This window comes from Chinchilla lanigera, unplaced genomic scaffold (genome assembly GCF_000276665.1).
Source record: "Chinchilla lanigera isolate Chin_1 unplaced genomic scaffold, ChiLan1.0 scaffold00010, whole genome shotgun sequence".
Classification (NCBI taxonomy): domain Eukaryota; kingdom Metazoa; phylum Chordata; class Mammalia; order Rodentia; family Chinchillidae; genus Chinchilla; species Chinchilla lanigera.
Window position 1 is genome coordinate 17,197,280 of NW_004955411.1, and position 15,502 is coordinate 17,212,781.

The 15,502-nt window shown below is 35.6% G+C and overlaps 1 protein-coding gene across 2 annotated transcripts in view; it reads right to left on the bottom strand.

The window, feature by feature from the left end:
* Map3k7 (mitogen-activated protein kinase kinase kinase 7) overlaps positions 1-15,502 on the bottom strand; it is a 52,623-nt gene that overhangs the window by 19,945 nt on the left and 17,176 nt on the right. Inside the window, exons 7-12 of one of the 2 annotated variants that reach the window (XM_005377766.2) lie at positions 13,722-13,850; positions 11,371-11,501; positions 9,840-9,921; positions 7,736-7,866; positions 7,194-7,323; positions 4,642-4,722 (exon numbers count right to left, since the gene is read on the bottom strand). In XM_005377766.2, the coding sequence (XP_005377823.1) occupies positions 4,642-4,722; positions 7,194-7,323; positions 7,736-7,866; positions 9,840-9,921; positions 11,371-11,501; positions 13,722-13,850 (684 nt within the window). The remainder of the gene's footprint in view (positions 1-4,641; positions 4,723-7,193; positions 7,324-7,735; positions 7,867-9,839; positions 9,922-11,370; positions 11,502-13,721; positions 13,851-15,502) is intronic. The other variant, XM_005377767.2, reaches the window with a different exon arrangement.

Genomic DNA, 15,502 nt, shown 5'->3' on the forward strand with positions numbered 1-15,502 from the left:
TATCTTCTGAGATGAGAGAACAGCTGTCTAAAGGGAAACACCGAAATACAATGAGTAGCAGCTGACACAATACTCCAAATTCTTTTGATTCTAAAAGCTGTATTACGTAAATTTGCAACTCGTGGGCAGTACTCAGAACATGCACTCTAAGAGGTGTAGCCCAGTTAACAATTCATTTTTTTCATGTTTAATTTTTTTGATTCTGAGAATGAAAAAATCTTACACCAGTCAATATAACATATCAGCTTAATCCAGGTGACCTTATTTTTGTTTTGCACATAAACTGAATGAAGACCACAATACGTGTTTAAAATGTGCAGTGAATATAAAAACTCTAATAGACACCCTTCAAAATATAAATCAGCTTCACTTTTTTCCATCTGAGAATGTTTAGAATTCTGTACAGTTTGAACTCAAATTATTTTAAATTTCAACTGACCAGAAGTCTCAACTTTCCATTACAAATTAAAACTACAAACTGCATTTCTTGAATCAGAAACACAAAAATCCTTTTATGAATATTTTTAAATATCCTTGTTTCCAAGGACAAAAAGGATCCCTACCACTATGACTAATAAGCAATTTTAGGCACATTTCATTCAACACACTTATTCTAAAATTAGCATTCATGAGACAGGCTTGTAAAACTGTCTGGAATTCTCTTTCCAGATCAGTAACATTTGTGAATCTGAGGAATCAACCAGCACATGTGTCCATAAAGCGTTACATCACCACTGCAATAACAACAGAAGTGAACCCGAGTTTCGGTTGGGGGAAGGAGGAAATGGGCATAAAAACTTTTAAAAGAAGTAGGTTAAAGAAGAGCTGACAGTTAACAAATGCCATAAAATGAGAATTCTTCAAGCTACAGCATGAGTCAAACCAAGCAGTATTAGGCACACATTTTAATTAGCAAAATCATGGCAGAAATCATCAGGCAAATAGTTCAGACAAAGCAAAAAAGGATTACAATCAACCAATACTTGTTGCTCCAATATTTAGTTTAAAAGTCATATTTAGAATGTTAAAGAATCAATCTTATTATTGTGAATGAAAATTATTGGATGTCTCCTCAGAAAATATGGATTCTGAAAATTTTGCAACTGAATACTAGTTTAGAGAACTCGACTTATGTTATTCCACGGTTCCTCGAAATGTGCATTACCTGTAGTGCACATGGTGGTGTAAACAAAGTGAATAGAAGGAGGGCAACATGATGTAAACTGATGCATGATTGAGGAACCTGAAACCTGCATATGACCATTTGAGCTTGCAGTGAATTCTGGAATTTTCATGACTTATGATACAGGAAAAGAAATGACATTTTCAGAAATGACCCTCGGAAAAGCAGAAGAATATATCACACTGGCTGCGCCTGCTATGTACCTCTTCCACACAGCCTCCCATAGAAAGGAAGAACAGCAGTTTATAGGTCAATTCGGTTCTTTTTGCGGTGATGTCATAAAGACAGAATCTATCTCTTCAAAGAAACTACTCTTTTAAGTACAACTGATTTCCTGAATGAGTATTTGAAAGTCATCATAGAATTCTTCCAGAGACCTGGCTTAGGCTCCAGTCTACTGTTGTGGTTTTTTTACTGGTTTAAGTTCATAGGCTTCCTTACCTTACCTACATTAATTTTTCAACATTCCTGAAAATTCTTTTTATTTAAAAACTAACAATGCATGTTCCTGGAGATGGGTCTTAGGCAGAACACTGGAAAATTTGACAATCACAATTTAAAATATTAAAAATAATGGGGCACTGTTCTCTGTAAAAATTACTGCTGTATAGTAAACTGAATATGTAATTATTAATTGTTCTCATTTATGCTACCATTAATTTCATTTTTTAAAATTAATTTCAATATATTTGGCCTCTTATACCTTGCAGAGAGATTTTAAAAAATTCTCATATCAAAAGAAAGCAATGACTACTTACTGATAAGCTTTGGCTTCTAACAGACCAGCTCTTTTAGGTTAGAGTTTGATTTTTTAAAAAAAGTTCTTGGTATACTACAATCTGGAGGAGAGATTTCCTAAATATTTACTGTAAGGTTAAATTAATTTCCTTAATTAGCCACAAATACGAAATTGTATTGGAAGCCAGGTGGCTATACATAAAAGAGGTATAGTGTGTCTTAATATAGCTCTTTGTGATCCCCAGTAATGCTAATTAAAGATTTATACCCACTGTTTATGTGAGGTAGGAACTTGCTAGATCTTGCCAGAAAAACACAATTCTTTCTGTTCCACTGTGTCTTCATATTGATGCTGTACTGTTTAGGGAAAAACATGTAGTTTCTCTTAATACAATAGAACTTATAGGAAATCATTTACAGCCAAAAATTTCTGAAAGTATTAATACTCTCATTCCAGCACTCTGGGAGGATGAGGAATGAGGCTTCCAAATTGATTATGTTAATGTTTGGATATCCGGGGGTCAGGAGAGGAATTAAAAAAGAATATTTAGTAAAATGCATTACTGAATATTTTCACTCAAACAACACTGCCACTCTGGTAGGTAACAGCAGAATTAAGGTTTTCTGATTCCATGAAGGGCCCAATGTCATGGTCTCCCTGAGGAGCACTCCTTAATGCGAACACTTTTGTGACTTACGGAACAGGAGAAAATTGATGAGATTTGGAGTTAGAAGATCTTGGGTAGCGTTCCAGTTGTTTGACACTGGGAAAACCACTGAGGCTCATGGTATCTAAATTCATCCATAAAATGGCTATAGTCTCATCTGATAACCTAGCTAGAAGCTGTAATGAAGGTAATCATGCACTTTACACTACTTTGCAGTTCACAAAGCGCATCTAAGCAGGGCTTCTCAGATTCAGCACTGTTAAATTTGCTGGATGGTTAATTCCTGCTGTAGGGGGCTATTTAGCAGCACTGGGATGTCAACCTCTAGCACTATATGCCTGCACCTCTGGACAGCTATAAACTAGTGTTCTTTCCCCTCTACTCTGCCCCCATCATCTTGGATAGTACTGGCTCTACTGTTACATACATACTTGTTCTTAATGCGCACCCACAACACCTAGATTATGATTATACTGCTATTTCTCTCATTTTCTTGATTCTCTCAAAAGGTAATCACAGTTCAGTAGAATTTCAGTTTAAACACTGTCAATTCCTTAGTCAGAGTATTATTCTCTTATATGTGCTAAGTTCCAGCACAGAAATAAAATGATTTCAATATTTTATCTCCTAACATGGTACTAACTCAATAAATGAAAATTACTGCATGAGAAATGAATCAGTACTATTCTCTGAACAGCAATAGTGACAGTGCTTTAAAATAAGAAATCACATTAAAAATTAGTGAGAAATTAATACAGTTTATTTGATAGACAAAACAGGCTCTAAAATTGCATAATTTATATTTTTGTTTCCTAGCTACAAGAGATGCTCAATAGTGGTTTGTTTACTTATATAATAAATACATATTTATTAAATGCTATATTCACTATATGAAACACTGGGCTAAGGGGATAGCTCCTTGGTAGACCCTGGGTTCAAACCCCAACATGGAAAGAAGGAAAGAGGGAGAGACAGACAGAGAGAGAGAGAATATGAATGAACTGAGTTAGCTACTACCGACACAATCAATAGTAGCTACCACAGACATGGACCATTACCCTTGCAGAGTTGTCAGTTTGGTAAATAAAAAAGCCATCATTAGGTATCAATTATATTGGAAATATTGTATTAAAAGCCCAAACACATCCAACACACACACAATGCTTAAGAATTCATTCAAATTACATACATGAATGTGTCTGGAAAATATGATGTATTTCCTAATCAAATATCTCAGTAAACAGGGGGAGAAAAATCTAAAGCAGAAATATGAATACTCTGATAAAAGTAAGATATATTAATCAGTATTGAAAGTCAGTATGCCATTTGAGTTTCTCTTAAAAACGGTGATTTATATTCATCTATAAAATGACCGCCATGAGGAAAAAAAAGAAAAAAAACAGCTTACCAATTTGAGACACTGAAATACTATTTGTGATTTAGGTATAATAACAATAATTTGTGAAATACTCCTGATGACATACAAGAACTAGAATTAACCACTTGTTTTAAATGATTTTTTTCTTTTTGGCAATATTACCCTATAGAACAGCAAATCTCATCTAGATTTACTGTTTCTCTTTTCTAGATTAAGAAAAATGATAGCAATTCTCTTTCCTCAACTTTGTATCACTTGCTACTAATAGAAAGAGGCTGGGATAGAAAGTGTAGAGGGGGCTCCAAAAGTGGTAAACTGAGGAAGGAAGGAGATGGAGGATGTGAAGACCATTTAAAATAGTCTTCCTTTGGCTGGGTACAAAAAAGGTGTGGGCTTGGTTCATTTGTCCACTACCAAGATAAGAGGAAGTTGGTAGAAGCCTGAGTTGATAGATGTGTTGTCTATTTTAGCCACATTATTAGAGATCGGAGGTTATCTTTTCAAGTACATTTTAGAATAAATATACACAGTTTTCAATTTGTCTTCCTAATCAGTGCATGCAAGGTATGTATTTTCATATTGTATAAAAACTGGAGCAAGAAGCATTTGCAAAGTACCAGGGATCATTATTCCGGTTTCACAGCTATTAGACCAACTCAGGTGATCTATGATACCTGGTATGAAGATCTCAGGGACATCCAGAATGTTGCCAAATGAAGCGGTTTTACGGTGGCCCCGTTTAGGCTTGGAATAGGCTGCAAAAACACATATATACAGTATACATGCAAACAACCACAAATAGTAACATAGAAAACGATTAACTACAAAAACAGAATAATTCTCAAACAGTTATGTTAATAACACGTCATGCAGAATGTCATGCAGAACTACCTAACTTTTCATCCATGCTTAGAGAAGGCATGATTAAATGCAAACAATTAGCAATACAAAAAATTTCACATACTGGTTTTAATTAGCAGGGAAAAAAAAGACAATGCTGCAGGGTAATGGGGAAGCTGAATTTCAAAAACATTCACAGAAACAGTCTGCCTAAGTGAAACCAACGATGTGTGACGAGGGCAGGGTGGGGCGGAGAGAGGCGTTAATAAGAAATAAGCGGTCATATTTAATTACACAAACACAGGAATGTATTTTTGTTAGGTGCTTCTTGAAGTGTGCTATAAAGTAAAATTCAGTGGTTAAATGACAATTATCGAAATACAGTATGAAATATATAGGCTTTCCTAATGATAAGGACTTCCACATATTTCTAAAAAACTAAGTATTTACTAGTTTTCAGAGTTTAAGGTAAATCCCCTCTAAGCAAGAAGGTTGTAAAAGGCTGAAATATGAACCTCACAAAGAAGACAATTCACTAAAAAATTATATAAAATTCAAAAGCTGTACAATAGCGTATTTCCTGTATTGAGGCAGACAGTAAAATTTAATGTTTGTGATTATCTTTAACTTAGTGAAATATCACTTCTCTAAAGCATAATTATAAATCAGTATTTGACTGGAAAAATAACACTAGCAAAGACATAAAACTATCATAATATTATTTTGTGTTTCAGGAGAGAATAGCATTTGCTGAGTCTATCTTAAATGACATCCCTGAAGTGAAAAAGATTCCCTTAAGCATAGAGGTGTCTCTCTGCAGGGAGGGTTCATCAGTCCTACTGCACAGAAATCTCTGTGACTCACGGAGACCAGAGTGTTTCTTAATGACTGGTGACCTCCACTCAACTTCTTCATTTCTGCAGATCGACCTTTAAGAGCCTACTAGAATTTTGTCCATCTCTATTCTTTTCTTCTTTCTTAGCAACAGAACTCTACCTTATCTTGAACAGCATGTTTCCAGACAAATGACCACAGCTACGGAGCTACATGTATAGCTACCTACCTGTCATTCTGACCACTGACATCTATGTGGATGTTGTTAGCGAAAGCTTCTTCAAATAGCATGACTATCCTTTCACCTGCCCCTATTTCAAGTGAAGAGTGACACTGTGTCACTTTGGATTATGAGGTAACTTTGAGGATGGAAGCTGCACACTAGGGACTGTGACACGGAGACAGGAGGTGGTTGCTGAGTGATTAAAGAGCCTCCAGGCTTCTCTATAGGTGAAAAATAAAGCTTATGTGTCACATACACTGTTATTTTGGATATTCTGTTATGTCTAATAGATTCTAGCGTTTCCTATGATAAAATCAAAGATCATGATTAGTTGAAGACAAGTACAGTATGATGATTCATATGGGCCATGTCTTTCTGAAACAGCGAGAATACTCTATTAGAGAACAACAGATAAACTGGAAGACTTAAAAAAGTGGTTAGCCAAGTTAAAAACTATATACACACGAATACATATGGATGTATACAATTATACACATGCATATATAAAGGACTAAAGGCAAATACACAAAATGTTCAATGTTTATCTCTAATTAGGATAATTATGTAATTTTTTGGTTTGTTTACATTTTCACATTTTTACCTCCCTTCCACTGTGGGACGGAACAACCAAACCGAACCAAACCCAAATTAAGTCAACATTACTAAAATGAAATCTGATTAGAAAAAAGGGTGTCAGTTCTCTTAGCTAACAAAACGTAATTGTTTTTTCGCTGACCAGTTCTCTCATGATCAATAATTTGAAGAACTGATAAAACATAACTTATACAAGTTACTTTTTAAAGATCCAATAAAATTATTATTATCTTTGATTTTACAATTAAATGAATTAACCACAACCAGCTCAGCTATTTTTGCCACAGGAGGGAAGGAGGACCAGACACTGAAGCTGAACCATATCTGGATCTATATTACCATTTTTTGCTAACTTCAAAACAAAGTATTTGCTATTATTGAGCTTAGCACATATACTCAGGAGAATCAGTCAAGATCTACAAACATTTTGGTTATGCCTAGTTTCAATTTCTCACTTAAACTTTAAGCTCATATCCAAGCACAAAGAATTACACTGAATAAGATCTGTAACTGGGAAGATGTATTTAAATATCCAAATAATTTTCAAGTCATATTTTTCTTATTTAGAATTTGAGGTAAATGCATATACTTTCAGAAGCTTAGAAAGTATACTGTCCTACTTTCTGCTTAAAAAAAAGGTCATAAAAAACCTCTGACATCCCACTAGAAATTGCAACTGTAATGCCAAAAAGGAATGCACATTTTTATCCCTCTTTAGAGTGTGGTTCCTTTTACCTGTGGTCGCCGCGATCCTGGCTTCTATTTCAGACATGTCCGCGCTCATCCTCTTGCCCTCAGAAGTTGGGGGCAAGCTCTCCACACTGCTGCCACGGGACGCGCCCAGGCTTAAACGGCCAGATTCACTCTGAAATTACAGGTCAATCTGAGTTACTCAGGTTCTTTGGGTCTAGAAATCCTGGGCAGCCTAGAAGGGAGATGCAAAGTGGGATCCTTGAGGATCCGGTACCGCTCTGAAAGAGGAGGGACATTTGCAGGAGTGGGAGCTATAGCTGAGAGGAGGACGAGCCAGATATCTTCACGAAAGGGCAGTCAGGAGGAGCAAAATCAAAAGGGGAAAACATCTTGTTAGGTAATAAAGGGTGGGAGAACTCTTTCTAAATCTGTGTTATTAAACTTACTTGTTTGCTTTAGGAAAAAGACTCAGGATTTAAATAATAGATAATAGCAAATAATTTCAATTTAGCTAAATTTTTAGCCAAATTTATGAGTACTGGTAAGGTTACCATGTAATGTTACTTTTAAAAAACATAACAAACCTGTTGCTTTGACTGATTTTTCAACAATTTTGATTCTAAGCGTTTAATAGTGTCATTTGTAGTAGAAACTTGCTCCGTGTTAGTGTCACTTTTATTACTGGTATTTGTCGAGGCGATGTCCATGAATGAGCCTAGGAAAGCAGAAACTTTTATGACTAGAGGTTGCAAATAATACAAATGCTTCACTCAGTAATATACACTTATATTCCTTTCTAACTGGCAAGATATGAATAGAAATAAAAACACAAAGTAATTAAAAATAAAAATAGATACTAATAGATAGTCAAACAAGCCCAAACTAAATAAAGCTTTAGAATGGTACAAAGAAGTTACCAAAAATGCCTACATGATCATCTAACAGTGAATTATAACTTGAGGTGGTAGAACTGAGGGCAAATAACTGAGAAGATGACGAGAGGGTGAGTGGACAGACGGGAAGCATCTGGAGCTCAGTCTGGCAAAAGGTCAGCCTGAGTTCCTATTAGATATGAAACATAGTTGTACATGTGGTTATATGGGGGGAATTTGTAGAAGCTGTCTTGTGATTACTCCGATTTTCTCAGAAACAGCAAAACAGGGCAGCTGGAAATCAGAAGTCAATAAGTGTTTATAGTGTGACAACAGAGCCTGAAATACATGTAATGTAGGAGAGAGGAGACAGGCTGACTATCTGTCCAACAGCACTGAATAGCCATCTGAGGATAGAATGTAAGCACTGTCTTCAGCCACATTCAGCTGCACTGATCCAGGCAAGGAAGAAGCTAAGCGTAATCAGGACTGTGATTTAGTCACGCAAATCTGAGAAAGGGGCAAGACGTAAGCATTATTCCCCCCAAATTACAACAGACGGCTGAAAGTGAGTGGAAAGATGAAGGAAGAGGATCTTGGAGGACTAAATGTCAGGTGGAAAGTGGAAAGGTGGGAGGATCAAAGCAAACTGGAGAAACAAGGAGAGGGTTTGGTGGCGGGGAGACAAAATGTACAATTCTAGAGAAGTTTACTTTAGAATTGAGAGCAACTAAAATTTTTCTCAGTAAAATGAGAACTTCAGAATAACTAGTCAAACACTTAAGCATCTCAAAAATATGTAAACTACTGTTAAGGCAGAGGAAATAGATCAGAAAATATATTTGTTAGTAAAAATGAAATTTAAAGTGCAGGAAAAATCTTTATGTACAAACACACCTTTTAGATGTAATTAAGTTAATAAAAGAAATGCCACATTTTGACAAGTACAATTCTCCTAAGTCAGAGTACCATTTCTATTTATTATCACCACAAACTAACATTTTTCACTACTTCATAATTTAAAAAATTGAAGAATGTTTAATTAAAATATAGGTCATTAAATAAGTTTCTATAGAAAAAAACCAAAAAGTAGAGTATTCATAATGAAGACATGCTATATACATGTCATGGTTTGTGTCTAGATGTCCCCCCAAAGCCTCATGCAGTCATGGGGGTGAGCTCGTAGACTTTGTGATGGATTCATGGTCCAGTGTTGGGATTATGGATGTGCTTGCTACACCCAACATGGGGCGGGTCACCTACATATAACGTGAGAGACAGAAAGAGTCTTCTCTCTTCCTCCTCCCTGTTTGCTCTTGTTGCTTTTGCTGTGTTCCTCCATCATGAACTGTTGCCCTCTGCCACACCACTCTGCCTTGGAGCCAGCTAATTATGGACTGAAACCTCCACAAACTATGAGTTAAATAAACCTCTCTTTCCTTAATTTTTGGCGTCAGCAATGAGAGAAAAGTAACCAAGACAATACATTTACAGTAATTTCTAATGCTATTTGATCTAGCAATATTTATGTAAAAACTGTTTTTCAAATTAAGAATGACATTCACATACTATAATATCCAATCTTTTTATATGTAACTATGTAAAAATTCCAACACTTAGCAGCAGGTCTTAAATAACTCTTTAATCTAGGCACCTTCATGAAAAATGATGCACCTGGAAATTCAAAGTGCAATCAATCATATAAAATGAAGGAATTAAATGCAAATGGGGAAATCATTCATTGCTTCTTGATTACAATTTCACAGGAATGGATACAATAAAATCAGGATGTTATTTTTCCATTCTGTCCATTTACCTGTACTGGTGGCAGAGTTGCTCTGCCCTTCATCTGAATACTGACAAGGATACTGTAATGGCTCATCTGCTCCTGGAAAGTACTATATATAAAAAGAAAATCACAATTTAAAAAATTTTTAATATCAATTAAGTTCTTCTACAATTAACTTCAAGGGTTTGTCTGAATTATATTCTTGTGAAATTTGACGGTAGCAAAGATGCAGCTTTATATTCTGTAAAGCACATATTGAATCTGAAGAGCCCTAAGTATTGATTCTATAGAGATGACAATACAAGCTCCTTCTGAATATCAACTGTGGACAATGCCATGCACCTACTGAAGCATCTAGTTTATATGGAGTCTAGACAGTCTTGAGGAAAACAGCAAATATTTCTCTAGAGGAACATTTGGAATAGAATAGCATCATTTCTCACAATTATATGAAACACATTCATGTTCTCATACCAGTGACATAATCGAACTGTTGCAATGATTGTTAGTCCACCAACTGAGACTGGTATCCCACATACTAACTGTTAAGACTAATAATTTAATTACCTAGAATGCCTTTCTATAAATTAAGTACATTAATATTTAAAATATTTACTGCATAAAAAATTAGAAGTTAGGGAAAAAAGAAAAGTCTCCTCAAATTAGACAAAGCACATATGAATAAAAGAATAATCTGAATAATTTGTATGTCCAGAAATTTTACATAATCTCAAGTTACTTTAAATTTGCTTATACACACACACCTTTACAGCCTAGGGGTCTATCTATACTAGTTCAAGTTATTTCGCCTAAGTTATTTTCACAGAATAAACAAACTAAATCTTTGACCATTTAAGTAATCACGTAGTCTGTATTTGAGAAGACTGTAAGATTCTTCTGCTGAATAGGCTATTCTGCAATTCATACACTTCTGTAAGTACGTGAACTTATTAAAGCCAAAGTACCACTTTATGATTTTTATTAGTGTTCCAAAAAGCTAAAAGCCTAAAATATGTGAAATAATTCTAAAATGTTTGATTTCTAGATTGGGAAAATTTGTCGTTTGGAAAGGGTTCTTCTAAATTGAAACTTTCATTAGTCCCTCTAAATTAGTATGTATGAGAATGCAATCTCTCTAGTGCCCTGCACAAATAACTGAATTTCTGATAAAAATCCCTATCAGAAAGTTTAAAAATTAGGTAAGCATGTTATTGAAGTCTTAGGTGTAAGTTCTGTGAAGGCTTTCGGTCTGCGCTAACTCTGCTTCTCTCACATTGTAGCTGAGACAACAGCCCCCAAAACAAACAGTAATGTAAGCAATACGAAAACTGAATTCTAGAAACCTACCCTAGCCATCTTTTCATTATAAGAACTGTACTTTTTTTCATAAAACAATGTGTACTCGTCTGATTATGTGAGTAACAAATACCTACTTTTACTTGGAAATACAAAGTATAAAGCAGGAAATGGGAATGTTTCCTTTATTTTAGAAGCCCACTAAAACTTAGTGTATATTAAATTCCACTAAACCCAAAGCCCCTCAAAAGAAGGATTATACCCGCATCAAGTGAGTCATTATTTTCACAATTTCCTCCATTGAAGGGCGCTGAGAAGGGTCTTTAGACCAACAACGAGTCATCAGGCTCTCAATGGGCTTAGGTAAATTTTTGATCAGTGGTGGTCGAGTACCTACAATTAAAAATGAGAGGAAAGGGAAAGAATGTATTTACCCAAAGAATGGTGCAAGCTTTTGATACATATTTCCAAAGCGTTACTTATTTTATAGATCTTGTAATCTAAGGTATGTTTTTAGATTAAAGTACAGTGGACCCTTGACATATGAACTGAATTGTTCCCGAGGGCTGGCTGTAACTCAGGTTATCAGCTGAAGACTTAGGCTCCTCTACGCAGCCTTCAAAGTCTCTCTCCTGTGTAGAGGTGTACCTTGGTGCTCTGAGAGAGACACTGGCCCAGGATTTCTCAGCCCCATATAGGAAAGGATGCTGTAATGCTCCTTCCAGAAGCCTTCAAGGGTTAAATCTGTATCCGAGACCATCTGGCAGCACAAGTGGGCAGCACTTGGGTCATAACTCAAAACTTTGGTCCTAAGTTAAAATTAAAATTCTGATCATAAACCAAGTTGTTCGTACATCAGGCCAGTTGTAACTCAAGGGTCTACTGCCCTTTAGACTAACATTTCTTCTACCTATGTATATCTTCATAAAGGAAAAACCACACCTTCAAAAACAACACTTTACAGTAATAGTAAAACAGAATTAACAATATTTGATTTGTCATAAACAATATTTCAACAAATAACAAAGGCTTAAAGTGTTTTATTAAGAAAAATGATGGTTTGAGGAAACTTAACCTCTAGTTTTAAATTCATTGCAAAAATTTCAAATGTGTTTGAAATATCATCTTCTGTATTCAGAATGTTGGTAACTGACTTTATACTCACTGACTTCCAAGTGAACCTTTTGTAGGAAGTGGACCTTATGGCTGTTGGGAATCAATCACTTCACAAGTTGAAAACTGTTGACTTTTTATAATTATTAAGGTCTCTATTTAAAGAAGGCCTCAAATATGTGATCTGTATAATTTAATCATTTAATGAGTTAGTTGTTGTAATTACTGTCAGTCATTATTTCACTGACATTCAATTGAGAGACAGCAAAAGCAAACTGTCTTGGTCAATGCTCTGATCTTCACAGTGAACTGAAAGGCAGTAACACTGAGGCTGGTGCAAGAAACTGATAAAGCAGCTAAGATTACTCTGATGATGGTACTGTGTGACCAATCTATAAATGACGTAGACAGATAAAACAGACATTTTTTTTATCATTTAGGGAATAGTGTATAAAATGTATAAAAATATATTAATCAGAATAATTATAGTCAAGTGATAGGAATGAAATAACAGTGATGTTAAAGTTAGAAAGGTAATTTTCCTCTATAAAGACAATATTTTCTCATGCAAAGGTAATTTCATTAATGAAGATGTACTCTAACATTATATGTGGTACTCTAACATTATATGTGGTTAACTTTACTAGAGATATAAAAGCTTCAGAGGGATGAAAGAACTCTGAATTCTCAAATCAATTTTCACTTAAAAATATGAGACTTGAGTCAGGAAGATTTGGAGTCACTGATTCCCAGCTCTACCATTCAGGAATCTTGTGACATTAGTCAAGTTATTTAACCTCTCTAGAGTTTAAGTTTCTTAATTTGTACAACAAGGCAACAGTACTTACTCCATAACAAAGGAGAGAAACAGTGTGTGAGATACTTTGTGTTTTGCCTATTTAAGCTTAAGTAACAACTTCTTTTTATCTGTAACCTTTGCACTGAGCTGCAACCATGGACTATTTTTTTGTTTTTTATTCTGAGACAGGCTCTTGCTAAGTCACTGAATTACCCAGGCCGGGCTCAAACTTCCCATTCATCTGCCTTGACCTTATAGATTACTGGGATTACAGGCATGTACCACCATGCTCAGCTACACCTCCTGCTAGTGTTTACTTTTTACTTTATCTTCTTGCTAAGACCCTTCCTTTCCCTAGAGAAAAAGAGTACATTTTACTTATGTGTGTATTCTTTCCAGAGTACAGCCCAATTCTCCGTCACCAGGAGAGACAGACGGCTATAGCTGTGCACTGACGGCCTTTCCCTACTCAGTGCAGCCAGCAAATGTCCTCAGCCTCCATACGGAAACGAGAACTCTTAGCACTGCCATACTGGATCTGGGAGGAGTGGCAGAAGATGGTAATGGGGAAGTAGTCTGGTAACAAAGAACTGTACACATTTTAATATTAGGGATAAATGGCCTTTAGGAGTGGCAACTGGGACAATCTTCCAAAGAGGAAATATACAAAGTATATTAAAGAAAAATGTCCTTTCACAAACCGTTATGAACAGCCCACATGATTCGGAAAGCTGGACCACCAATCTCATCAAAAGGTTTCCGACGCGTTATCACTTCCCAAAGGATAATACCCCAGCTGAAGACATCACATTTTTCACTGTAATTGCTACCTAGAAAAGAAGGCGGTATAATCTTGAGACTTTCAACTGGATTCATAAATTTTTACAATGGGTATCTGGACAAAAACAAGATGCTGTCACATACAGAGCCAAGAAATTACTGTTTTGAAAATACAGTACCTAAATCTTTTCAACTAATACATTTTTAAAATGAATTAAGTATCAACAACACACTGACAAATGTATTTTGGAAAGTCAGTTATTTTGTACCTTTTCATCAAGAGGCACAGGCCTTGTCTTTTTTATGTATGTAAACTGGTACTTCCTTTGGGGCACAGTTTGAAAATGTAAACAGCCCATGTATTTATTTATTTTATGGTAATCTGGAATTGAATCCAGGGTCTTGCACACACAATGCATATGTTCTACCACTGAATTATCCCTCTATACATTTTTAGTTTTAAATTTTGTCCCCATTCTCTGATGGGTAGCACAACTCTATCAAAGCAAAGACATTTCTAAGTTAGTGTTTTTCTTTTACTATCAAAGAGACCAAATACTTAATGTGTAAACTTAAAAATAAACTAATAAAAATTATAGAAAACAGATTTATTATAGAAAATAGACTATATAGCATAATTTAGAGGACTATTAATTTGGTGGATAAATTGGCACAACAACCAACCAATCCTCCCCCAAAAATGTACCCCCTCCACAACTTATAATAATCACTACTACTATAGTGATAGCTTTACATGCTAAGTGGTACACTGCAGTGTGGTACTGAAATGACACTGCCATCTAATTTGGTTTACCAGTGCTCCCAGATGACATTTTCAGAAATGTGGGAATTACATAGCCCAATAGTCTGAAGTGGTGCCATGGCTTGTATCTGGATGTCCCCCCAAGCCTCATGTGATCATATGGGGGGCTTTTTGGAGGTGGTTGGATCTAGGCTGTGTAATGCTGGGATCAAGGATGTGATGCTGGGATTGATTCATGATGCAACGCTAGGATTAAGAGTGTGAGTGCTATGGGTGGGTGGTCTGGATAAAAATGTAAGGGACAGAAAGGGCTGCTGTCATAGCTTGTCACTTGCTTGTTGCCTTCTGCCCTGCTTTGCCATGAACTGTTTTTCCTCTGTGATGCCCCTCTGGCTTGCCGCCCTATCTTTGAGCCAGATGACTATGTAATGAAACCCTAGAACTGTTAGCCAAATAAACCTTTCGTCCTTTAACACTGGGTGTTGGGTATTTTGTCTCTGCAATGAGAGAAAAGTAACTAAGAAAAGTGCCAAATATATGTATTCCATATATGAAATAGAAGACACTACTTAATTTTGTACAACGTAACATTTGCTTGTCCACTCACATTTTAAAGGAATTTTTAGGCAAATTAGTTCTGCTCAAGTGACTATGTAGTATATAACTACAAGCTACTCCTTTGGGTCCTGAGTGAGAAATGAAAGTATAGAAAGGAAATACAGTATAAACTCATTCTTTATTTGCAGTTCTCAGTATATATAATTGTCCAGCTACTTGCATTCAATTAAAGGCATGCTCATTTGAATTTTAAACTTTTAATTTTTAATTGCTAGAAAACCAGTACCAAAGCACAGTTTATTCTCATTATTGCTAGCATGTTTTTTAAGCCTCCATGAACACTGACTTAGCCAACACTGAAACATTACTCCTTGGGGAGGA